Genomic DNA, 26,334 nt, shown 5'->3' with positions numbered 1-26,334 from the left:
GGAGGGCCCTTCTCCTGCAGCTGAACCCATCTCAGGACTGCGTCACTGGACACCTACTACACAAAGCACACTAATAAGACTGGGAGGCTTAGGAGCTTTGCTTAGTACATAGAAACAGACACAGAAAGGCAGCCAAAATGGGAAGACAAAGAAGCAGAAACTATATCAGAGAACAGAACAGAGGTCCAGGATTAATGGAGTCAGGTAATCTATCAGATGCAGAGTTCAAAACACTGGTTATAAAGATGCTCAATGAACTTATGAGAAGAGTAGATGAACTCAGTGAGAACTTTAAAATAAAGATAAAAAAAAAAAATAGAAATGGAAATTATAAAAGGGAACCAGTCATAAATGAAGAACACATTATCTGAGATGAAGAGTAAATTAGAGGGAATCAAGAGAGTGGATAAAGAAGAGGATCGAACCGTTGATAGAGAAGATGGGGAAGCCAAGGACACTCAATCAGAATGGCAAGAATAAAGAAGCCGAGACTATAACAATAATTTAAGGAGCCTATGGTACACTGTTAAATGTAAAAATATCCATGTCACAGGGATACCTGAAGGAAAACAAGAAGTTGAAGAGCTATTTGAAGAAATAATGATGGGAAACTTCTCTCACCTGGTGAAAGAAGAAGACATACAACCCCAGGAAGCTCATAGAGCCCCCAAAAAGAGGAAATGAAAGAGGCCCACTCCAAGACACATCATAATCAAAATGCCAAAGGTTAAATACAAAGAGAGAATCTTAAAAGCAGCAAGAGAAAAAGTTACCCACAAGGGAGTACCCATAAGACTGGCAGCTGATTTTTTAATAGAAACTATGCAGGGAAGAGGGCTTGGCACAAAATATTCACCATGATAAAAACCCAGGATCTACAACCAAGAACACTTTATCCAGAAAAGCTACCATTTAGAGTTGAAGGACAGAGTAAAAGCTTCCCACATAAAAATAAGCTAAAGGAATGTATCAAAATCAAGCTACTATTACGGGAAATATTGGATATGTATTGGAATACATATATTGGATACAATACATATATATGTATATTGGAATACATATATTGGATATGTATTGGAATACAAATATTGGAATGTATCAAAATCAAGCTACTATTACGGGAAATTTTGATATTTCTATAAGAAGAAAAAACATATATCAAAAACATGAAGAAAGAATGGTAATAACTACATTCCTATCAATAAGTACCTCAAATGGACAAAAAGTAAGTGCTCCAACCAAAATATAGAATGGCTAAAAGGATAAGAAAACAAGACCCTACATGTGCTGCCTACAAGAGACTCACTTCAGATTAAAAGACACACACAGACTAAAAGGAAGGGGATGGAAAAAGATATTGCCTTGATGGACCTAGAAGGTATGTAAGTCAGACAGAGGAAGATAAACACTATATGATTTCATTTATATGCGGAATCTAAGGAATAAAAAGAACAAACTAATCAAAAACAGACTCACAAAGATAGTGGACAATTTGGTGACAGACAGAGGGAATTGGGGCTGCAGGGCTGGGAAAATAGGGGGAAGAGTTAAAGAAGTACAAATTAGTAGCTGATGGATGGTCATGGGGATGGGGAATCCGGCATAGGGAATGCAGTTAGCATTAATACGTTGTCTAGGTGGAAAGTCAAAGAGGGAGGGAGCAATTGGGGGACGATCGTTTTATGGACTATACAGATGTCTAACCAATGTACTGCATATTTGAAACTAATTTAAATAAGTAAATTAAAAAAAATTTTATATCATGAATTGGCATTAAATTTTGTAAAATGCTTTATCAGCAATTTTTTAGATAAACGTGGTTTTTCTAATTTATCCGGTTGATGTAGTGAATTACAACGGTTGAATTTTGAAGACTGAACTATTATTGGCTTCCCAGGATAAATCCCACTTGGTTATGATACATAATCCTTTTTATATTAATAAATTTAATTTGCCAATTTTATGTTATTGACTTTTAGGCCTCTGTTGATCTTTAGCTTTTTCTTGTCAAATCTTGTTTGGCTTTGGTATCAGTTATGCTTGCCTGATGTGGTGCGAAGTGTTCTCTCTTCCTCTATTTTCTAAGTTTGTGCAGTACTGGTATTTTTCTTGATAGAATTCATCAATGAAGACACCTGAGCTTACACTTTTATTTGTTGAAAGGTTTTAATCATTATTTCAATTTGTTCCACAGATATGTTATTTGAATTACTTGATCTTGTTGAGTCAATTTTGATAATCTGTGTCTTTCGAGAATTTGTCTATTTCATATAAATTGTTTAACTGATTGGCATAATGTTGTTAAAAATATCCTTTAATCATCTTTTTAGTTCAACAGAAACTGTAATGATGTTCCCTTGTAATATCTAACATTGATCATTTTTCTTCTTTTGTTATTTTGACTGGTTTTGATAGATTTTATTAATTTTATTAATATATTCTAATAATGAATATTTCTCATTTTTCTATTTTATTGATTTTTACTCTTCATTATTTTTTTTCCTCTACTTACTTGGTGTTTATTTCCCTCTTTTTATAGATAAAGTGGAAACTTAAATTATGATTAAGATTTTTTTCTAATAACCATTAAAAGTTACAAGTTTAACTTCAGCTACATTGCATAAATGATATTCTGTCTTTCTATTATCATTCAATTCAAATATTTCAAGAAATTATGGCTAAAAATTTCCTAAATATGATTTTAAAAATGAATTTACAAATCCAAGAAGCTTAATGAAGTTTAGTTAAGACAAATTAAAAGTGACTCACACAAAGACATTTATAATTAAACTGTTAGAAGACAAAGACAAAAGAAAAGCAAGTACGAGAGAAGCAGCTCATCACATATAAAAGATACTCAATAGATCATAAGCTCATTTCTCATCAGAAACCTTGGGAGGCCAGAAGTGATGGGAAAATATATTTAAAGTTTTGAAGAAGTCTATGGCCATGCCACCCTGAACGTACCAAATCTCATTTGATCTCAGAAGCTAAACAGGGTCGGGCCTGGTTAGTACTTGGATGGGAGACAATCTAGGAATACCAGGTGCTGTAGGCGTTGTTAAAAAAAAAAAAAAGTGTTGAAGAAATAAATTAATGACCAAGAATTCTATATCTGGCCAAACTGTCCCTCACAAATGAGGGATAAATTATGACATACTGAGATAAACAAAAGCTGAGAGAGTTCATTACACTAGACCTGCCCTATAAAAAATGTTAAAGAGTCCTTCATTTTAAAATAAAAGTATACTAGACTTACCAATACTAGAGGGATCACTTTGTAAGTTATATAAATGTCTGACCTTGATGCTGTACACATGAAACCAATATATTACTGAATGCCAACTGTAATTGAAAAAAATTAAAATAACTAAAAATGACAAAAAATAAAAAAAAAGAAATGAAAGGACACTAGACAATAACTTAAAATCATATAATGATATAAAGGTCTCCAATAAAGGTAAATGCATGGGCAAATATGAAGGTATTATTACTGTAATTTCAGTTTGCAACTCTATTTTTAATTTTCCCAGGATTTAAAAGGCAAATGCATAAAAATATATTATAAATCTATGTTATCAGCCACACATGTATAAAGAAATAATTTGTGACATCAGTAATGGGGGGTAGGCCTATTTATAAGTGGAGTTTTTGTACAAAAATAAAGTTGATATCAATTCAAATCAGATTGTTGTAACTTTAGGATATTATAGATAATCCCCATGGTAACCACAAAGAAAACATCTACAAAATATACAGAAAAGAAAATGAGAAATAAATTAAAATGTATAACTACAAAAAATCAACCGAACAAAAAAGAAAGCAATGATGAAGAAATGAGGGATACAGAAGTTATAAGATATTCAAAAACCAAATAACAAAATAGCTGAAGTCTTCTCTTATCATTTATTACTTTAAATATAAATAGATTAAACTCTCCAATCAAAAAGCAGACATGGCAGAACAGACAAAATAAAACATGGTCTAACTACATGTTGACTACAAGAGATTCATTCAGATCTAAACATGTGAAGGTTGAAAGTGAAAGGATGAAAAAAGAAATTCCATGCAAACAGTAACCAAAAGAAAGGTAGGGTGTCATTACTAATATCAAACAAAAGAGACTTTAGGTAAAAAATGGTTACAAATGGCAAAGGATACCATATATTGATAAAAAGGTCAATTCATGAAGAATATACAATTATAACATATGCGTCAATATCAGAGCCTTGAAATATATGAAGCAAACAATAAGAGTTGAAAAAAGAAACTGACAATTCTACAGTAATAGTTGGAGACTTCGCTAACCCGCTTTCAATAATAAATAGAGATAAGGAAATAGAGGACTTGAACAATACTATAAATCAAATGAACTTAATGGAAATGTATAAAACAACACCCAACAATAGCAGAATATACATTTTTTCCAAATGCACATGAAACATTTTCCAGAAGAGACCACGTGTTAGTCCATAAAACAATTCCTAATAAATTTTAAAAGATTGTAATCATACAAAAGATCTTTTCTGATCATGTATGAAATAAAACTAGAAATCAATAAAAGGAAATTCATAAACATAAAGAAATTAAGCAACACATTTTTTAAACAATCAATAAGTCAAAGAAGAAATCACAGGAGAAATTAAAAAATACTTAGGGAAATATAAAAATAAAAACACGATATTCCAAAACTTATGGAATGCAAAGAAAGAACTGCTAAGAGGGAAATTTATAGCTGTAATCACACACTTTTTTAAAAAAGATCTCAAATCAATAACCTAATTTTATACCTTGAGGAACTAGAACAAGAAGAGCAAATTAAACCCAAAACTGGCAGAAGGAAGGAATAATAAAGACTACAGAAGAGATAAATGAAATAAGAAATAGAAAACAATAGAGAAAATCAACAAAACCAAAAACTGGTTCTTTGAAAAGATCAAAAAAATTGGCAAACCTTCAGCTAGATTAAGAAAAAAAAGAGAGAGAGAGAAGACTCAAATTATTAAATCCACAGAAGAAAATGGGGAAGTCACTACTAATTTTACAGAAATAAGGATTATAAAAAATATGAATTATAAAAGAACTATGAATTGTATGCCACCAAAATGGATAACCTAGATTAAATGAATGACTTCCTAGAAAAACACAAGCTACAAAAACTGAACCATAAAAAAATAGAAAATCGGAATAGACTTAAAACTAGTAAGGAGATTGAATCAGTAATCAAAAACCTCCAATGAAGAAAATTCCTGAACCAGATGGCTTCATTTGTGAATTCTACCAAACATTAAAAAGAATTCACACCAATCCTACGCTAACTCTTCCAAAAAATTGAATAGAGAATACTTACTAACTTATTCTATGAAACTACCCTGATAGCAAAGACCAACAAAGATACTACAGAAGGAAACTACACACCAATATCCCTTATGAATATCAATGCAAAAATCCTCAACAAAATACTACTCGCAAAGCAAATTTAGCAACATACTAAAAGGATTATGCACAATGATCAACTGGGATTTATTCCCAAAATGCAAGAGTAGTTCAACATATGAAAATCAATCAATGTAATACACAACATTAATAGAATTACGGACTTCCTCCTCACCCCAAAAACCTACATGATTATCAATTAATGGAGAAAAAGCATCAATGATATAAAATGATCAATAAACTAGGAATAGAAAGAAACTTTTCAACATGATATAGCAATATATGAAAAACCAAAAGCTAACATCAAACTCAATGGAACCAGGATGCCAGCTTGCACCATTTCTATTCATCACAGTAATGGAAGGTCTATCCAGAGTAATGAGGCAAGAAAGAGAAATAAAAGGCATCCCAATTGGTAAGGAAGAAGTAAAATGATTTCTGTCGGTAGATAAGATCTTATAAATAAAAACTTTAAATATTCTACAAAAAATTCTAGAGATAATAAATTCAGCAAAGTTGAATGAATACGCAAAAATCTATTTCTATTTCCATACAGTGGCAATAAACAACCCAACGAGAAAATTAAGAAAACAATTCCACTTGCAACAGAATTTTAAAAAATACTTAGGGATAAATTTAACCAAGGAGATGAAAGATTTCTACATGGAAACTATTAAACACCGTGGAACAAGATTAAAGAAGACATATATAAATGGAAAGACACCTCATGTTCATAGATTGGAAAGCAATATTAGGATAAAGTTATACATCAAAATACAGATTCAATGCAACCCCAATGGCATTCTTTTGCAGAAATAGAAAAACTCATCCTAAAATGCCTAAGGAATCTTGAAAAACTCCAAATAGCCAGAAAAAATTTTGAAAAAGAACAAAGTTGGAGGATTCACACTTACTGATTTCAAAACTTAATGCAAAACTAAAGTAATCGAAACAGTAATGGCATAATGACATATATAGACAAGGGAATAAAGTAGAAAGTCCAGAAATAACCACTTATATGAATGGTCAAGGAGTTTTAAACAAGGATAGCAAGACCATTTAATGGGGAAAGGAGAGTCTTTTCGACAAATGGCACTAGGAAAACTGGATATCCACAAAGACAAAAATGAAGTACATCCATACCTTACACCATATATAAAAATTATCACAAAATGGATTAAAGATCTAAATGTAACCACTAAATTATTAAAACCTTAGAGAAAACATAGGGGGAAATCTTCATGACATTGTATTTGGCAATGACTTCTTGGTTATGACACCAAAAGCACATATAACCAAAGAAAAATAGATAATTGAAATTCATTAAAATTTAAAACTTTTGTGCATCAAAGGATACTATCAACAGAGTGAAAAGCCAACTCATAGAATGGGAGATAATATTTACAAAGCATATATGTTAAGCACTACAACTCAACAATAACAACAAAAAACCTATTACATATAAGGAAAGGATTTGAATAGACATTTCCCCAAAGAAAATATACAAAAGGACAATAAGCACATCACTAACCATTAGAAGGATGTAAATCAAAACCACAGGGAGATGCCATTTCCTATCCATCAAGATGGCTATCACCCTTAAAATAAAATTTAAAATGTTGTCAAGAATGTAGAGAAAATGAAAATCTTTGTGCATTGATGGTAGGAATCTAAAATTGTATAGTCACTGTGGAAAACACTATGTCAGTTCCTCAAAAAAAGTTATATAGAATTACCATATGACCAAGAAATCCCATTTCTAGGTATATATCCAAAATAATTGAAAGCAGGGGCTCAAGCAGATATTTGTATACCAATGTTCATAGCAGCATTATTCGCAGTAGCCAAGAGGCTCAAGCAGATATTTGTATACCAATGTTCATAGTAGCATTATTCGCAGTAGCCAAAATGTAGAAACAATCCAAGTGACCATCAACTGATAAATGGATAAACAAAATTTGTTGTGTGTATGTGTGTGTGACTGTGTGTGTATAAAATAGAATATTATTCAGCCATAAAAAGGAATGAAATTATGATACATGCTACAACATAGATAAACCTTGAAAATATTATGCTAAGGGAAATAAGCCAAACAAAAAAGTACAAATATTGTATGATTCCACTTACATGAGGTACCTAGAATAGACAAACTCTTAGAGAAAGTAGCACAGAGGATACCAGGGGCTATAGGTAGGGGGTCTTGGGAGTCACTTTCATGGATGCTTAGTTTGTGTTTAGGATATTAAAAAGTTCTAGAGATGGACAGTGGTTATGGTTGCATAAATTACGAACATATTTAATGCCACTAAATTTTACACTTAAAATGGTTAAAATGACAAATGTTATGTTATGCATATTCTATCTAATAAAAAAATAAATATCACAGGAATAAATCAAAGATTCAAGAAGTCTCTGAGGTGTGGAACTGGAAAGTAAGGAGGCATGAGGCAGGCGACTGTTGTTTTTCATTATAATCATTTTATTATTATTTAATGATGTTTAAGAATTAATTTGATAACGTTAAACTTTTTAAAGTTTCAAAAAAAAGAAATTACAATGATGATTTCAGTAAGTATAAAACCAAGGAAATTTTTTATATGTATTATAGAGTTAATATACATGCGATATATTAAAAATCTGCAAAAAAGTATATTTAAATGTTGTAGTCTCTATAGTCACCCAATAATCAGTAGTCAATTTCAGCAACTGTAAAATTAATACTGTTATATCTATTCCAAAATAATTAACTTAGGAAGTGACATTCCATTTACATGTAGTTACTCTCCTTCTATCAACTGATATTTCACCTCAATACATTAATAATTAGAATATATTTTATTTTGAACTACTGAAACTGGCTAATGAAAATTATATCGTTTGAGAACACTAGTACCAGAAAGTTTGGTGTGTTGTTCAACAAACAAAAGTTCCACTGTAACTTTTTTGTTGACAATTATGTTATTTTCCATTTAAATTACTTTAGATTAGATTTGCTTCTCCTCTATATATACCAAGAAAAAAAAAATACTAAACTGCTTCCTGATATGTAAAGAATCATTCTTACCATGTCTTTGAAGCCTAGCAAAAAATGAAATTATTCATTTACTCAACCGGGCATTTATTTCCTGGCTCGCTTTTTATGACTGTGATTAGAAAATATAAAAAGGTTTTATTAATGTGTTGAGATTTTGTTTTACTTTAGTTCCAGGCTTAATTATTAGTTTTCTTTAATATAACTATATGGTATAGATGTTCACACTCTGAAATAAATAATGCTTTCTATTAAGAATTTTTAAGATGTTTATGTCCGTCTATTTTTAGAAATCCCTATAAAAAATCTGATTAAATTTCTTCTAAAAGCAATTCCTTCAATTTATCTACAGGAGGACTAATTTACTGCATCTCTGGCTAACAAAGTATGTGTCTTAGCTGCAATACCCCAGAGTGGGTAGTTTATAAACAACAGAATTTTATTGCTTACAGTTCTGGGTGCAGGAAAGGCCAAGATCAAGGTACCAGTGTGGTCATACTTTCTGAGAGACCTCTTCCTGATTCATAGCTGGCACCTTCTCACTGTGTCCTCACAAGGTAGAAGGTGCAAGGGATCCCTCTGCAACCTCTTTTATAAGACACTAATCTTACTTATGAGAATTCTATTCTCATGACTTAAGCACCTCCCAAAGGTCCCACTTCCTAACCATCATCATCTTTGCAGGTTAGGATTTCAATATATGAAATTTTGTAGGGTCATATTCAGACTATAGCAATATGCACATAGATGGAAAGACAGTAAGAAAGCCAAAAGTATCAACATTGTCATTCCAATATATTACTTATACTACTATCTTTACAGATATAACTTCTTATGAAAAAAGAAATTGAAATACCACTTCTCTACATTGAATTTAGCTTAGATTTTGAAAAATATACCACTCAAGAATTATATGTGGTTTTAATGCTTTGAATATTAGAAGGACCAAAATATACTATTGACTGAATTCAACTCAAGAAAATATTACTAAAAAAATCAGAGTGAGTCTAAAAACAAGAAAAATCCTTTCTTCTAGCCTGAAACATAAAGTAAAAAGAAGGGTAACAAAGAAAGTTTGACTTTAGATTAAGATTACTGAAACTTTTGAAAGCGTAATTTATGAAAGTGAAATAGGATGTTCTTTCCCTTCAAATATGAAAACATCAAGCTGCCCTAAGAATAAAAAGCCCATACACATCAGTAGTCCTCTTATGTAACTAACATTGCTTGAAGACTTAGTCTTTTAAATTTTCAAGTAAAACAGAGAACAATCAAGCAGTGTCTTAATCAATAAATAAGTAAAACAATATATGATGTTTAAAAAACTATAATTCCCCTGTTGCTTCTGACCCTGGGAAGCTTATCATGGTAATCCCACATGATTTTTTAAAGGCAAATGAAACAATTATTCCCTTACCTTGTAAGATGGCAAGAAACACAAAATTCCTTGGCTTACAGTCTGGCACACAGATAACAAAAGTGCTCCTACTTCATCTTGGAATGCAAATGTTTCTGTGTGCTGGAAAGTAGCACAGAGATTCTGACCCTTGGGGCCTGATCCAATGGTGCCAACCCAAACCTAGAATATAAATATGTCTGTATTAGAGTTATGACTAAACTAGGCAGGCAAATTAGCATTATTTATGTATACGTCAAAAGAAGATCAAGAAACAAGTTTAAAGAACATTTATTCAAAAATCGTTGGCTTTTTCTGTTACCTTTATATAATTATACATATATTTAATTTATAGAAGTTTTACTTTTAGGCAGACCACTGAATTCTCTTAATGAAAGCAAAATGGATTTTACTTATCTATTTCCTAAATAGCGTTGTAAGATTAAGCATGTAACAAAATTCTGTTGGAGGATATGAATAAACGAAATGAATAAATCAGAAATGATTCCCAAATATTAGAGGTGAGGGCTGGTATGATCTGCTATATGTAAGTTTCTAAGACTCAACTATGACAAACTACAGTTTCACAAATTCACTGTTACTCAGAGATCTACAGTCATAAAAAATCAGACCCACCAAATTTTATAGTTCTGTGGAATTCTTCTACACTCATACAGATTCAAGCCTTAGTGTAGCTAATTTGACTAAGAGAAAGAAGAAACTTTATCAGTAATCTACAGACAATACAAATACTTCAGATTGTAAAAAAAAAACAGTAATAGTCCTATATTTTGAAATGATATATGAGACTGAAGTATATTTTGCAAGTTGACATCTGATAGACACCAGTTTAACCAACTTTTACTTAAATAGTCAACTAGTAATAAGACAAACTGTTAGGTGTTTCCTGATATGATGCAATGAGAAGTAACAATACCAACTGTATAGTATTCTTACCAAATTGTTAACCTGAATCTTATCATGAGGAAACAATCAGATAAATCCAAATTATAAAACATTCCTCAAGATAACTGGTGACTTGAATTCTTTAAAAAATGTCATGAAAGACAAAAACAGGGCAAGAAAACTATTTTAAAGACTAAAGAGACATGAAAACCAAACATAATATATAATACTTGTCTGGATCCTAGATCAAAAATAAGAAAAATAAATAGGTTAAAAGACATTTTGGGAATAAATGAAGATACATAAATATTACTCTACTGTATTAATACTGAATTTCTTGGGTATGACCACATGTATATATATATTATATAGTATACACATGTGTAATGTAATTTTTAACATTTTGCAGTATTCCTCCTCTCTCTTATATATATATATATATATACGCAAAATATTAACAACTAATGAATCTAGGTGAGGGGTATAAGATGTTTTCTATATTAATACTATTTTTTCTTCTTTCCTGAAGTTTATAGTTTTTTAAAATAAAAAGTTAGGGGAACTGAATGAACGGACAAACGAAATGTGCTATATACATACATACGATAAAATATTATTCAGTATTAAAAAGGAAGGAAATCCTCATTATGTTAAAACATGAATGAACCTCGAAAAGGCACCATACTAAGTGAAATAAGCTAATCACAAAAAGGAAAATACCTTATGTTTCCTCTTCTATGAGGTATCGTATCTAGAATAGTCAAATTCATAGTAACAGAAAGCAGAATGGTAGTTACCAGGGGCTAGGAGGAGCAGGAAATGAAGAATCATTGTTTAATGAGTATAGAACTTCAGATTTGCAGGATAAAAAAGTTCTAGAGATTGGTTGTACAACTATGTGGATGTATTTAACAAGACTGAACTGTACACTTAAAATGGTTACAATAGTAAATTTTATGTTATGTGTATTTTATCACAGTTAAAATTAAAAAATAAATTTTTAAAAAGCTGGAGGAAAATATTATAGTACAATGTAATTCAGCTGAATAACTAGCATTATTATTATCATAATTCAGTGACATTACAGGTGAAATGAGCTTTTATGCACTAGATTGAGAACACAGAGCCTATAATAACATTCTCATGAGAAAATATATGCTGAATCTACCAATACCTTCCCATATTTACTTGAGCCTGTAAAGAAAGCAACTTTAAAAAGTGGAACATGTATTTTTCCTGCACTATTGTTTATAGCAATGTTTCTAAACAGGAGCACTCTGGCATTTTGAAAAGCACACTTAGTTATATAGCAGCTTAGCATTCAAGGCTCTTACCTACTAAATGCCAGTATTACGTCCAAACTCACTGTAAGAAAGAAAAATGTCCCCACAAATATACCCTGGTTGAAAATTGCAGCTTTAAAAAGAACTAGAATCATGTAAGGCACATAAGTGATGTTAAGCTTGTAGCTCACTGCTTTAAATTATTTACAAAAACAAAAAACAAAACAGAAGGTAGATTGACAAATGACAATTAAAACATTCCTAGGAAAATCAAAATAACATTTATATGGTATTGTTATAAAAAATTACAATTTTAAGGCATAGGACTCATAAGAATACTTCTAATTAATTTCAGATATTCAAACATGTGCTAAACATTTGCAAACTAATGCCAGAAATGAATCTCAGTGCAGTAGAATGGAGACATGAAGAGAAGAATAAGGATACACCATAGTCTAACAGAAAAGAGAAACACATAAACAAATAATTATACCATAGGAACTATGGCAAAGAAGCTGAATTTTGTTTTGTTTTCATTTTCATTAAAAAACACTAAAATTTATTTAATGAGGAAATTGTAATATAGTCTTTGCATCCAAAGTGTATATTTTTACTCACTGGGTTGAAGAAATGAATTTATTAGTATTTCTTTTTGTTGACATTATCAAGTAGCTGACACATTTTCTTTGATTCTAAGACTGAAATATTAAATTTCCTATCAGGATCTGTTTACCAGTACTTCAGGTCCCTTCCAATTTGCTTATGAGGAATTATATTGAGGTAAAAAGACTAAAAACCTTCAAAAAAAATAATCCTAACCTGTGAGTTATTAATGACATGATTGGCCTCCAGCTGGATAGTAAATGTAACACCAAGTTCTGATGAAAAGGATTTCATCGGTGATAATGTCCCAGATGTCAAAACAATTGTCCACACTTTGTCATTAATATCCGAAAAGGCCTAAACGGAAACATTAGACATTAAAATCATCTTTAAAAGAGCATTTATTTTACTGTTTGTATTGAGTTAGAAGACAGAATTTTCATACATAATAATAAGCTTACCACGGCTGGATTTAAGCACCAAAAGTTTAGCACATGAACTGCAGTTTTCTGTCGTAAACATTTCTTATTTTTTGGTAGAACCAAGAACCCGTTTTTATCTAATGCATCAGTCTGATTTATCCAAGAGTAAGTCTGTTGAATAGCAACTTTATAATCATCCGCAAACCTAAGTGAAAGTAAAATGGTAATTAAATGGCAAAACTTTATACAACATATAATGTTCCAGCTACATACAATATAAAAACTAATTACATTAAAACTAAATTGGGAGTCTTGGGATCTTCCCACTTAAAGATTACATTTTCCCCACAAACAACACCCACCACTAATTAAATTCAGTTATTCTCATAGAAAATAAGCCATTAAATCTTAGAAGCAACCCCCTCTTAAAGATTAGACATCATCTAACCATCCACCCTTTACCACTTCACATCCCTATGTTCAAACATTACGTAAATCAAGGCAGAGACAGAATTAAAATCCAGGTTTCCTAACTCCTAGTCCAGAGTTCCTTGCACTCTGTTATATAATTAGTTACAAAATAAATAAGATTATTGTTAAAGAAACTAAAAAGTGGTTTATACATCTTTATTATATGAGAAAATAGACAATTTTTACTGAAAGTTTAAAAAGTTTAGGAAGCTAATTACAAAAATTTTAAGTTCCTTTAAAATCTAGGTCTCAGTCTTCATCTATTTTTAACGAAGGTACTAAACCAGATGATTTTTGTAATCTCATTATTTTATAATTTCTTTCAAAAAGAGGCTATAAATGCCTAGGCTTAAACAGAATAAAATGTGGTATTCTCTACCATGTCCTCACAATATTGACAGTTAATTTCGCCCTTAGAGACATCAGATCTCAAAGTTCAAGCCAGGAACTGTACAATCTGCAGAGAGATTTTGTAAAAATACTAAGAGCTAAAAACTACAAAACGCTTAGAAGAAAACATAGAAAAACATCTTCATGACATCAGATTTAGCCATGATTCTTGGATATACTGAAAACAAAAGTCACAAAAGAAAAAGTAGATAAACTGCACTTCAACAAAACTTAAAAACTTTTGTGTATCAAAAGACCATCAAGAGTTAGAAGACAACCCACAGAATGAGAGAAAATATTTGTAAAGCATATATCTGATACGGGATTAATATATAGAATATATAAATAACTATACAACTCAACAAAACAACAAAAAGCCCAATTCTAAAATAGACAAAGGGTTGAATAGATATTTCTCCAATAAAAATAAACAAATGAACAATAAGCACATGATAAGATGCTCAACATCTCTAGCCATTAGGAAAACATAAATCAAATTCCACTTATCAGAGGCTACGAAGAGAGGGAAATTGAAAATATTTGGGAAATACTGTTTCATAGGAATAGAGCTCCTGTTTGAGATGATGAAAAAGTTCTGGAAATGAACAGTGGAGATGGTTGCACAACAACGTGAATCTATTTAATGATACTGCAATGGTACACTTAAAAATGGTTAAAATGATAAATTTTGCTATGTATATATTACCACAATTAAAAGAAACACTAAAAAAAAGCACTGGAACTAGGTAGCACTGTAACTTAACAAGGGGTAGAGTGTAGGAAGTTGATTGTTTTTCATTTTCTACATTTCACTAAACAGAGGCTTTATGCAGTAAGAAAAAAAGTTTCCAATACTGGAAGAAATGTGTCTAAAATACACTTAAGAGAAAACTTAAATGCTCAAGTTTAGTCTTAAAGAACTATAAATTTAATGCTGAATTAATTAAATGTATTTATTTACTGATTTCAATATTCGTTTTCATTAATAAAGACTAATTGCAATTAACCTGAGTCTGCGCCAATAAGCAGGAGCAATATTTATACCACTTATTTATGATTATCCTATATACTCATACAAAATTAGAATGCATTAAACACATGCTAACACCCAATAAGGCTAATATGTTTAAGAGGAGAAATACAGATCAGATATCTTCACTTACCTGCCATTTTGCCTAAAAAGATAGTCAAGGACCATAAAAAGCCCTTTGAGCATTATCTGAGTTGAAGCACTAATAATAGGTACTTCTCTTGCCTCCTCTTTCCCATGAATTGATGAAATTTTTTCTTCTTTTTGAAGGACAGCAGAAAAATGTCCCTATAAGAAATCACCATATTACATATACCAGGGAAGGTGAGGCAGGTAAACAAACTTCTCAAAACTCTAATAAAACCCAAATAAAATACACATTGAAAATTTAGGCAAACATTTATTAATACACACATGCTAACAATATGCTTTAGATTCCCACATATTCCCAAATTCTCTTCAGAGTCAAAGACACTTTAATAAAGTTATACATTTAGGAGGTTCATTAATTCTACAGACAATTAGGGAATTATTTAGTGCCCTTCATAAGTAATAAGCTATATAAAAATGTACCTACCAAGTGGTTTCTCCAAGGAGCTTAAGAGAGTTGATATGTCGCCTAAATACCTGAATTATTTCCAGAGTACTCTGATGTTGAGAATAATATATTACAAGAAAAATTAAAAGAATGATTCAAGGGAACAATACATGCTAAATACAAAAAGGATGCTAACTGGCTCATTAGTTTTTATGTGGCTCCTAAGTTTTAATACAGATGGAATTATGGACATTAAAACAAAATTATTTAAAAAAAAAAGTATGCTTTCCCACATTGTGAAAGAGAAAACTCTGAATATTGAAGCAATAAAAAATACTGGTGACAACTGTGATGTTTGACAATAAAATATATGTTCAATAAAAATAAAATGAGGAAACAGTTAAGATAAATAAAACAGATCAATTTTAATATTCAGATATATTGTGAAATAACACACATCCATAGCAACAAATAATTAACATTTAGAATATATAAAGGAAATAATCAGAGACATAAACAAAGATATATTTTCAAGAATGTTCAGTCAGAATTGTTTCTTATTCTGGGAAAACTGGCAACAATCTATATTTAAAATGCCAGATTAATCAAATAATTTAGAATATGTGCACTCACAAAAACGCTACACTGTAACTAAAAATCATTGAAATATATTTCAATATAGAAAAGTACTCATAATGTATTGTTAAATAAAAAGAAGCTAAAAAATTTTATCATATCAGATATAAATTTGTTAAGCAAATACATGCAGAGAAGTAAGCACAGGTAGATATAAATGCAAAAATTAATAATGATCACCTTTGAGTTTTTTTTCTTTTGTGCTTTTCAGTATTTTCCAAGTTTTTTCTTTGACATATATTTTATTCGTATATTTTTATTAAACCATAATATACACAGTGCATGAATCTTGAGTGTATAACCCACTAAACACACACATCCATATAACCAGCACTCAATCAGGATACAAAACATTCCTTGAATCCTAGATGGTTCTCTTCCGCCCATTCTCAGACCAACCTGCTCCGTACCCCTAAACAGGGTTACCAGTATTCTGACTTCTATTAGTATAATTATGTATATCTGTTCTTAAATTTCACAAAAAATGAAATCATACAGTTTGTAGTCTTTTGTGTCTGGTTCCTTTCACTCAACATTATGTTTGTAAGATTCATTCCTATGGTTGTGATGGCAGTGGTTCATTTTTTTAATTGCTGTGTACTATTTTACTAGATGAATATCCCGCAATTTATCCGTTTTACTGCTCATATGAATAACCTTTAAAATGCAAAAAGTCTACGCAAAAAAATCATAAAAAGATTACAATATGGAAAAATACTTATGATATTACATGGCATCTTTTAATTGTAGGGCAAAAACTATAAGTATAGTTTGATTAAAATATATTTTTAATACTCACAAGCCCAGAATGCACATGATCATTTTAGCAATAGTTATATTTTGGAGTTCAAAAACCTCTTTAAATCTATATGAGAAAAACCATAAAACACTGATTTAAAAAGTCAGAGAATCTAAATAAATGGAGAGATATTCCATGTTCATGAATAGGAAGACAATATTGTCCAGATGTCGGTTCTTCCCAGCTTGATCTATAGTTTTAATGTAATCCCAATCAAAATCCAAGCAAATTACTTCGTAAATATTGACAAACTGATACAAGCTTATATGGAAAGATAAAAGACCCAGAATAGCCAATACAATGGTACTGGTGAAGGAACAGACAAACAGATCAGTGGAAAAGAACGATGTCCCAGAAACAGATCTACATAAATATTGTCAACTGATCTTTGACAAAGGAGCAAAGGCAATACAATGAAGCAAAATGAGTCTCTTCAACAAATAGTGTTGAAATAACTGGATGTCCACATACAAAGAAATGAATTCAGACACAGGCCTTCACAAAAATTAACTTAAAATGGATCACAGACCTAAATGTAAAACACAAAGCTAAAACTTCTAGAAGAAAAGACAGGAGAAAATCTAGGTGACCTTGGGTTTGGTGATGAGTTTTTAGAGGTAACACTAAAGGCATGATTCATCAAAAAAACCAACAATAACAACAACAACAAAAAACTGATAAGTTGAACTTTATTAAAAGTAAAAACTTATGCTCTATGAAAGATGCTGTTAATATAATGAAAAGACAAGCCACAGGCTGGGAGAATATATTTGCAAACACACATCTCATGAAGGACTTATATACAAAATATACGGAGAACTCTTAAAACTCAACGATAAGAAAACAGACAACCCAATTGAAAGGTAGGCAAAAGATCTGAAGAGACAAACACCTCGCCAAATAAAATATGTAGATGGCAAATAAGCATGTGAAAAGATACTCCAAATCATATGTCATTAGGGAATTGTAAAACAACATTGAGATACCACTACGCATCTATTAGAATGGCTAACATTCAAAGCACTGACAACACAAAATGTTGGCAATAATATCGAACAACAGAAACTCTCATTTACTGATGCTGGGAATGTAAAGTGGTACAACCACTTTGGTACAGCCACTTTGCAGTTTCTTGCAAAGCTAAACATAGTCTTAGATATACATATAATCCAACAAATGTACTCCTAAATATTTACCTAAATGAGAAGAAAGCATGTTCACACAAAAACATGCGCACAATGTTTATAGCAGCTCTATTTATAATTGCCAAAACTCATAAACTACCAATATGTCCTTCAATAGGTGAATGGGTAAACAACTGTGGTGCATACATACAGTGACTATTGTTCAGCAATAAAAAGAAACGAGATATCAAGCCACGAAAAGGCATAGAGGAACCTTAGATGCACACTGCTAAGTAAAAGAAACCAGTCTATAAAGGCACACACTGCATGAGTTCAACTATATGATATTGTGGAAAAGGAAAAAATATGAGGTCGGTAAAAAAAAAAAAAAAAAAAAATTTAATGGTTACCAGGGGTTTAGCAAGGGAAATGAAGTGCGGTGAAGGAATGAATAAGTGCAAAGATTTTTAAGGCAGTGAAAAATTCTGTATGATATTGTATTGGTAGATACATGACTTTATATTTTTATCGAAATTCACAGACCTGTACAACACAAAGAATGAACCTTAATGTAAACTATGGGCTTTAATTAACAATAATATAACGATATGGGTTCAACTGTGATAAATGCACTATACTATTGCATGATGTTAATAATAGGAGAAACTGTAGTATCTGTGTGAGTGTGTAAGTGTATGGCTGGGGGTGGTAGTATTTAAATATTCTGTCCTTTCTGCTAAATTTTTCCGTAAATCTAAAATGACCACTCTAAAAAGTAGTCTTTTAATCTAAATAAATAATTACAAACAAAAAAGAAAAATATTCTCATCTGGAAAAGAAATCTCTTTGAGAATAAATGTCATGAAACCTTTATCCAGAAAAATGTACAAAAGTACATACTTATAAGATTTTGCATACAATTTCATAATGTTCACAGTATCCTATAGCCCATTCAAGATCTCTATCCACCCAGGTTTATAACCTCTGAATTAAAGAGAACAAAATAAGAATTTCTTATCTTTTTATTTTACCAATTTTTAACTTTTTAACTGACAAAGTAAATTTACAACCTAAAAATACTGACTTCTTTTAGTTTTGAACAAGCAATTAATTCCTTTAAGCCTTATTTCCTTCAAACTAAATCATGCTTTTTCATCCATAATTTATGTCATCACACTTAAAGATTATCGAACTTAGATAATAAAATTTAAAACAATGAAATTGCTATATATATTTTTTACCATGAATTAACTTATTCATTATTAAGTCATTTCTAATTCAGTAAATGAATTTCACAGGTGGGGAAAAAAAAAATCTTACCTGCAAAATGGGAAAAGTAGCTGTGGTAATGCCCATTTTTTGTAAATTTAAGAGCATTTCACTTCCACTCCATATTTTACATGATGATTCATAATCCCGTTCCACGAGATGTTCAGAGTTTGCTTCTAACCAACTGGAACAAAATAAAACAATTCTATCAACTATTATCACCTATTTCAACAGAACAAGACCTGAGGTACAGTTAATCTATATTCCTTAAAGCTCTTAGGACACAAATGTGGATTAAGACATCTTTTTAAAAGCATGAAAATCTCAATTGCAAAATAAACATTTATACAGATAAAAAGTTTTGTTTGTTTGTTTTCAGAAAAGAGAAACATACACATGGTTTCCCAGCTGTGTTTTGTGGATCCACACTGCTTTACTTGACAGTCTCTCCAACTAAGAGCCATGTCTTAAGAAGAGTTTATCCCAAATGCACATGAAAGGAAATAAAGAAGCTTCGCTCAAACTGTCTTGTGACCACATTAAAGTTGAGACGAGCATAGGAGGAAAACAAATGGCATAGATAGAGGCTCTGTTCATCCCTCTAGTAACCAAATAAAATTTGTGACGGAAACAAGGAGCAACAGCAAGGAAAAATCACCTGATATCTAGACGAACAAGCCATACAACTAGGGAGAAATCCAAGAAATCACCTTGCAACGGCAGAAGGTAGGACAGAGCGAGGACGTGAGGCTGTCCAGTCTCTAGTGGCTGAGTGACATAGAGGCTGCGGCAGTAGCAGCAGCATTGGCAGACGCCTCTTAATGGGGCTGTGCCTGGGAGCGGATTTTCACGGAGACGGATCTGCTCGCTCTGAGCACCAGTGCCAATTCCGCTGCACGCAGGGAGCACCAGAGACTTACAGGGAGACATTGCCACAGTGAGGGCTGAGGTGAAACTTGCTCTGTACAGAAGTGCTGGCGGTATCCATTGTTCCCTGTTGAGTCCTACCCCCTAGCAGTGCGCTGGACACAGCGTCACCATAGCTGTGATGTTATCAAACTGGATAACAGAGGTCGCTCTGCCCAGAGGATTCCCTGAAACTCCACCGCCCCCAACTTGCAGTCCCACCCAAGCCACATTCAGTTGTGTTCTTGGCAATTCTTGTCCCACTTGCAGAGCAGCGCCAAGACACACACTGGTGGCAGCTGACCTCGGTTTCTGGTGGGGCTTCTTGAGGCAACTATAAGCACAGCATCTGCTGAATCTTAACAGGTGGCCCCGGAAGGGCACAGGCTGAGGCTAAATTTGGCCTGCAGCTGAACCCCTCAGGACTGTGCCACTGGACACCTACCACACAAAGCCACACTAATAAGACCAGAAGACTTAAGAGTTTCACTTAATATATACATACATATATATACACACATATATATATATGTATGTGTGTGTGTGTATATATATACATACATATATATATATGTATATGTATGTATATATATAAACAGACACAGAAAGGCAGTCAAAATGAGAATATAAGGAAGCAGAAACCATATGAGAGAACAGAACAGAGATCCAGGAATAATGCAGTCAAGCAACCTAACAGATGCAGAATTGAAAACACTGGTTATAAAGATGCTCAATGAACTTAGGAGAAGCGTAGATGAACTCAGTGAGGACTTTAACAAAAAGACACAAAACATAAAAATGGAAACTGAAATTATAAAAGGGAACCAGTCAGAAATGAAGAACACATTATCTGAGATGAAGAGTTTATTAGAGGGAATCAACAGAGTGGAGGAAGAAGAGGATCGAAACACTGATAAAGAGGATGGGAAAGCTAAAGACACCAAACCAGAACGGCAAGAAAAAAGGAACCAAGAATAAAATAATAATATAAGGGGCCTTATTAAGGGCCAAAATTAAGGTTAACAATGTCCGTGTCATCGGGGTTCCTGAAGAGGGAGAACAAGAAATTGAAGAGCTACTCGAAGAAATAATGATAGAAAACTTCCCTAACCTGGTGAAGGAAATAGACATACAACCCCAGGAAGCTCAGACAGTCCCCCAAAAAATAAACTCAAAGAAGTCCACACCAAGACACATCATAATTAAAATGCTGAACGTTAAATACAAAGAGAGAATCTTAAAAGCAGCAAGAGAAAAGCAATTAGTTACCTACAAGGAAGCTCCCATAAGACTGGTAGCTGATTTCTCAAAAGAAACTTTGCATGCAGAAGGGCTTGGCACCAAATATTTGACGTGTTGAAAAACCCGGGATCTACAACCAAGAATATTTTATCCAGCAAAGCTATCATTTAGATTTGAAGGACAGACAAAGAGCTTCCCAGACAAAAATAAGCAAAAGGAATTCATCAACACCAAGCCAGTATTACAGGAATTCTTGGAGAGACTTAAGAAGAAAAAAACATGTTATCAAAATCATGAATGCAGAATGGTAATAACTACATTTTTATCAACAAGTACCTCAAATGGAAGAGTTAAGTGCTCCAACCAAAAGATAAGGAAGCTGAATGGGTAAGAAAACAAGACCCCTACATATGCTGCCTACAAGAGACTCACTTCAGATTAAAAGACACACAGACTAAAAGGAAGGGGATGGAAAAAATATTGCCTTGATGGACCTAGAGGGTATTGCGCTGAATGAAGTAAGTTAGATAAAGACAAATACCACATGATTTCACATACATGTGGAATCTAAAGAACAAAATAAACAATAACAACAACAAAAACAGAAGCAAATTCGTCGATAGACTATTTTGAGGGCTACTAGATGGGGGGCTTTGGGGAGATGGTGAGAAAGGGCAAATGAATTAAGAAGTACAAATGGATAGTTACAAAATAGTCATGGAGATATAAAGTGTAGCATAAGGGAAATAGTCAATATTACATTATTGACTATGTAAGGGGGAAGAAGGGTACCTGATTTAGTGGGGTGACCACTTTGTGAGTTACATAGATTTCTAATCACTATGCTGTACAACTGAAACTAATATATTATTGTGTGCCAACTGTAACTGAAAAAAAACCTCACTGAATTGTACAGTGTAAATATGAGCAACTAATTGTCTATTATACTTCAATAAAGTTGGGGGAAAATAAAACTATCCCATCCCCATTCTAAAAAAAATAATTAAAGTGTTACATTAACACAAAAAATAGAATTACTAGAAAATATATAAAAAATTCATTAATGTTTTATATATGTATATATTCAATAAGTACTTAAATGCCTATTATTATGCCAGATACAGCACTAGGTAGTAGAAATAAAGCAGTAAATAGACAAGGTCTTTATTCTCATAGAAATTACATGCCACTAAAGGGAGAAAGAAATAAACTTAGGAACAAAAACATGAAAAAGAAAGTATCAGGTAGTAATGAGCGCTATGATGAAACTAAATTGGGTTAATGTAATCTAACTGCTACTTTAATTTGAATGTCAAAAAAACCCTAAAGTGACATTTATTCTAACAATAGAAGGCAAAATGTACCCAATCATGGGAGAATCAGAAAGAACTGTGCAAAGATCCTGAGGTTAGTTAACAAATTTTGCTGATTTAAGGGCCTGAAAGAAAGCCAAAATAGTTGCAACACAATGGGCAAAAAGGAATAATGGTATAAACAATGTTAGAGTGATAAGCAAGAATCAGCTCATGTTAAGCCAGGATAAGAAATTAAGATTCTATTCGAAGTGCAATGGGAAAGATTTAAATGGAAGATTTTATATAAGAGATACCATCTATTTCAAGTATTTGAAAAATAATTCCAGCTTCAAAGCCTGAATGGGTTGTAGGAGAAAGGCAAGAGTGAAAGCAGGAGACAGTTACAATATTCTAATTGAGAGATGACTGTGTGATGATAAATATGAGATTGAAGGATGTGGAATATACTGTGCAGATAGCATTTACAAAACCTACTGATAAGTTGAATGAGGTAGGGCACTAATCAGGAATAATACTTAGATTTTTGATTTGAGGAACTGGTTGGTACTGGGGCAGATGGCGGGTATTGGTAGAGAATGGAGTTTTATTTTGGGAAGTTGAAATTCGATAATCAAACAGATATAAAGTATAGTTGGATATATGAAAATAGCATTCCAGGGAGAGGTTGGGGCTAGAACACAGATTCAGGCCTCACTAGTACTGTTATGATACTACTGGGTTATGTATCTGAGGGAAGTGCAGAGTTAGAAATGAAATGAGGTCCCAGGACCAAGTCCTGAGGCACTTCAAAATTTAGACATCAAACAAAGTAACTATCAAAACGATTTGAGAAAGAACAGACCGTGAGGAGAAGGAAAACCAGAAAATATCATAGCAGGTGTCTAGAAAAAACATTCCTGTGTGTCTCCTATACAGTCATGTGTCAGTTAACGATGGGGATACATTCTGAGAAATGAATCCATAGGAAATTTTGTCGTTATGCAAACATCATAGAGTGCACTTACACAAACCTAGTTGTAATAGCCTATTCTTCACCTAGTCTATATGGTATATAGCCTGCTACTCCTAGGCTGCAAACCTGTACAGCATGGTACTAAAATGAATACCATAGGTAACTGTAACAATGTTTAAGTATTTGTGTATCTGAACATAGAAAAGATACAGTATAAAAGAAAAAAAATGGTACACCTGTATAGTGCATGAATGGAGCTTGTAGGACTGGAAGTTGCTCTGGGTGAGTCAGCGAGTGAGTCAGTGAGTGAGTGGTGGGTGAATGTAAAGGCCTAGGACATCACTGTGCACTACTGTAGACTTTATAAACACTGTATACTTAGGCTAAACACTAGATTTATAAAAGATAGCTTTCTTTGTTGAGGTTTGTAAAAGCTCTGCTAACCCCTTCAGTGCGAATTTTCTTGGGAGTTCTTTTTTCTTCTCCTGCAGTTTCCTTTTCTCTTGCCTCATCTTCGGCTATGTGTTCCTTTCCAGTTCCAAACTCCTCAGATTAGTCAATCCCTCAGAAATCACCTTTAGGAGCTCCTCAATGTCATCCTCATCCGAACCCAGGTTTAAAGTTGTTTGTCATCTCAACCACAGACTTGTTGATTTTTGCAACCTTCTCATCCTTAGCAAATCCTTTAAAGTCATGGACGAACTTCTTGAGTGTCTTCTTCAGGATGCCGTTCCTACACTCATTGATGATATCACACCAAGCCCAAGCAAGGTTCTTAATGCAGTCATAGATGTTGTAAGCCTTCCAAAACTGCAGCAGTGTCTTCTCAGTTGTATCAATAGCCTGGGCAAAGGTCTTACTCATGGAGTAGGCCTTGAAAGATGCTATAACCCTTGATCCACTGTTTGGAGGAAGAAATATCACCTTGAGATTGGAATGAAGATCACCAATAAAAGAAGGATGTCTGGAAGTATAATCAACAAAAAACAAAAATCTTGAAAAATATGTTACTCTCCAAACAGTACTCCATTTCACTGGCATAGCAATTCTGGAGAGCATCTTGGAAGAGAATCTAAGTCATTCATGACATCTTGCTCCTGCAGTATACTGGCAGCATGTTTATTGATATGCTTGAAGGCTCTCAAGTTCTTACTGTGAATGATCACAAAGGGTTTCAATTTGTCATCTGCAACATTGCCCCCAAGCCAGACTATTATTCTGTCCTTAAAAGCCTTGAAATCTAGCATTGACTTGGTCTCCTTATAGATGAAAGTCCTTTGAGGCATCCACGTCCAGAATAGGGAGTTCATTCGTATTAAATATTTGCTTTGGCAAGTAATTTTCCTCCACAATCAGCTTATTTAGTTTCCAAAAATTCTTCAGCTGCCTTCACATCAGCCCTCACAAATTCACCACTCACTTTCATATTATGTAATGAATAACAATTCTTGAATGATTTAAATCAGCAGTCCCCAACCTTTTTGGCACCAGGGACCAGTGCTCCTATGAGAATCTAATACCTGATGATCTGAGGTGGAGCTGAGGCAATGATGCTATAGCTGGGGAGCGGCTACAAATACAGATGAAGCTTCACTCGCTCTCCTGCCACTTACTTCCTGCTGTGAAGCTTGGTTCCTGACAGGTCCGTGGCCCCAGGGCTGAGGACCCCTGGTTTAAACCAACCAAAGCTAGCAGTAAATTCAACATTGTAGTCATATCCACCCTTCTCTTTCAACATCGCAAACACATTTTTTGCTTTGGCTGCGATCGTCATGGTACTAAAAGAGATTTGCTTTTGTGTCTGATCTTTAATCTAGGTCATTAGAAATTTCTCCATATCTGATATGGACGCATCTCAAATTTTTATTAGTCTCATTGCCTACAATGGAGATGATCCTTTAAGCACCTATCACTTTGTTCGTATTCTTCAAGATTATGGACATGTTGGAATGGGACATGCCTCACTGGCGAGCAAAAGCTATCAATGACTATCCATCTTCATAGTCCTTAATCACTTTTAATTTTGTTTCCAGATCAATACTCGATGTAGCCTCTTACTGGCAGGAATAGCAGTGGATTTTGTATGCTTAGGTACCATGATAAACAAAACAACTTGAGATTAAATCAAGCACAAAGCAAATGATGCACTCAAGAGATGTAGCAAACACAAGATGTACGAGGCTTAGGCCAGTTTAACACAGCATGTTGTTTTACAGTAAATTTTTTTTAAGTAGAAAAAGCATACTCTAAGTTAACAATAGGATAAAAAGTATAGTATAATAAACAGAGAAACTAGTAACAGAGTCATTTATTATCATTATCAAGTATTATAAACTATACATAACTGTATGTGCTATACTTTTAGACAATTGACAGTGCAGTAGGTTTATTTACACCAGCAACACCACAAACACATAATGCATTGCACTACAACGTTAAGATGGCTATGATGTCACTAGGCAATAGGAATTTTTCAGCTCCAATATACTCTTATGAGACCGACGTCATATATGTGGTCCGTCATTGACCAAAACATCATTATGTGGCGCATGACTATAACTCAGTTCTGACACAAACAAGAATT

General features: G+C 32.8%; 1 protein-coding gene and 1 pseudogene across 1 annotated transcript in view; one reads left to right on the top strand and one right to left on the bottom strand.

Annotated features, from left to right (window-relative positions):
- Positions 1 to 26,334, bottom strand: part of BRIP1 (BRCA1 interacting protein C-terminal helicase 1) — a 161,007-nt gene that overhangs the window by 80,204 nt on the left and 54,469 nt on the right. The window contains exons 10-14 of the mRNA XM_006924906.3: positions 19,386 to 19,518; positions 15,102 to 15,256; positions 13,117 to 13,282; positions 12,872 to 13,012; positions 9,885 to 10,046 (exon numbers count right to left, since the gene is read on the bottom strand). Coding sequence (XP_006924968.2) covers positions 9,885 to 10,046; positions 12,872 to 13,012; positions 13,117 to 13,282; positions 15,102 to 15,256; positions 19,386 to 19,518 — 757 coding nt within the window. The remainder of the gene's footprint in view (positions 1 to 9,884; positions 10,047 to 12,871; positions 13,013 to 13,116; positions 13,283 to 15,101; positions 15,257 to 19,385; positions 19,519 to 26,334) is intronic.
- Positions 2,940 to 3,058, top strand: LOC112473261 (annotated as a pseudogene).

This window comes from Pteropus alecto, unplaced genomic scaffold, assembly GCF_000325575.1.
Source record: "Pteropus alecto unplaced genomic scaffold, ASM32557v1 scaffold98, whole genome shotgun sequence".
Lineage (NCBI taxonomy): Eukaryota > Metazoa > Chordata > Mammalia > Chiroptera > Pteropodidae > Pteropus > Pteropus alecto.
Note: the sequence above shows the minus strand (reverse complement) of the source record. Positions and strands in the feature narration are given on the sequence as shown.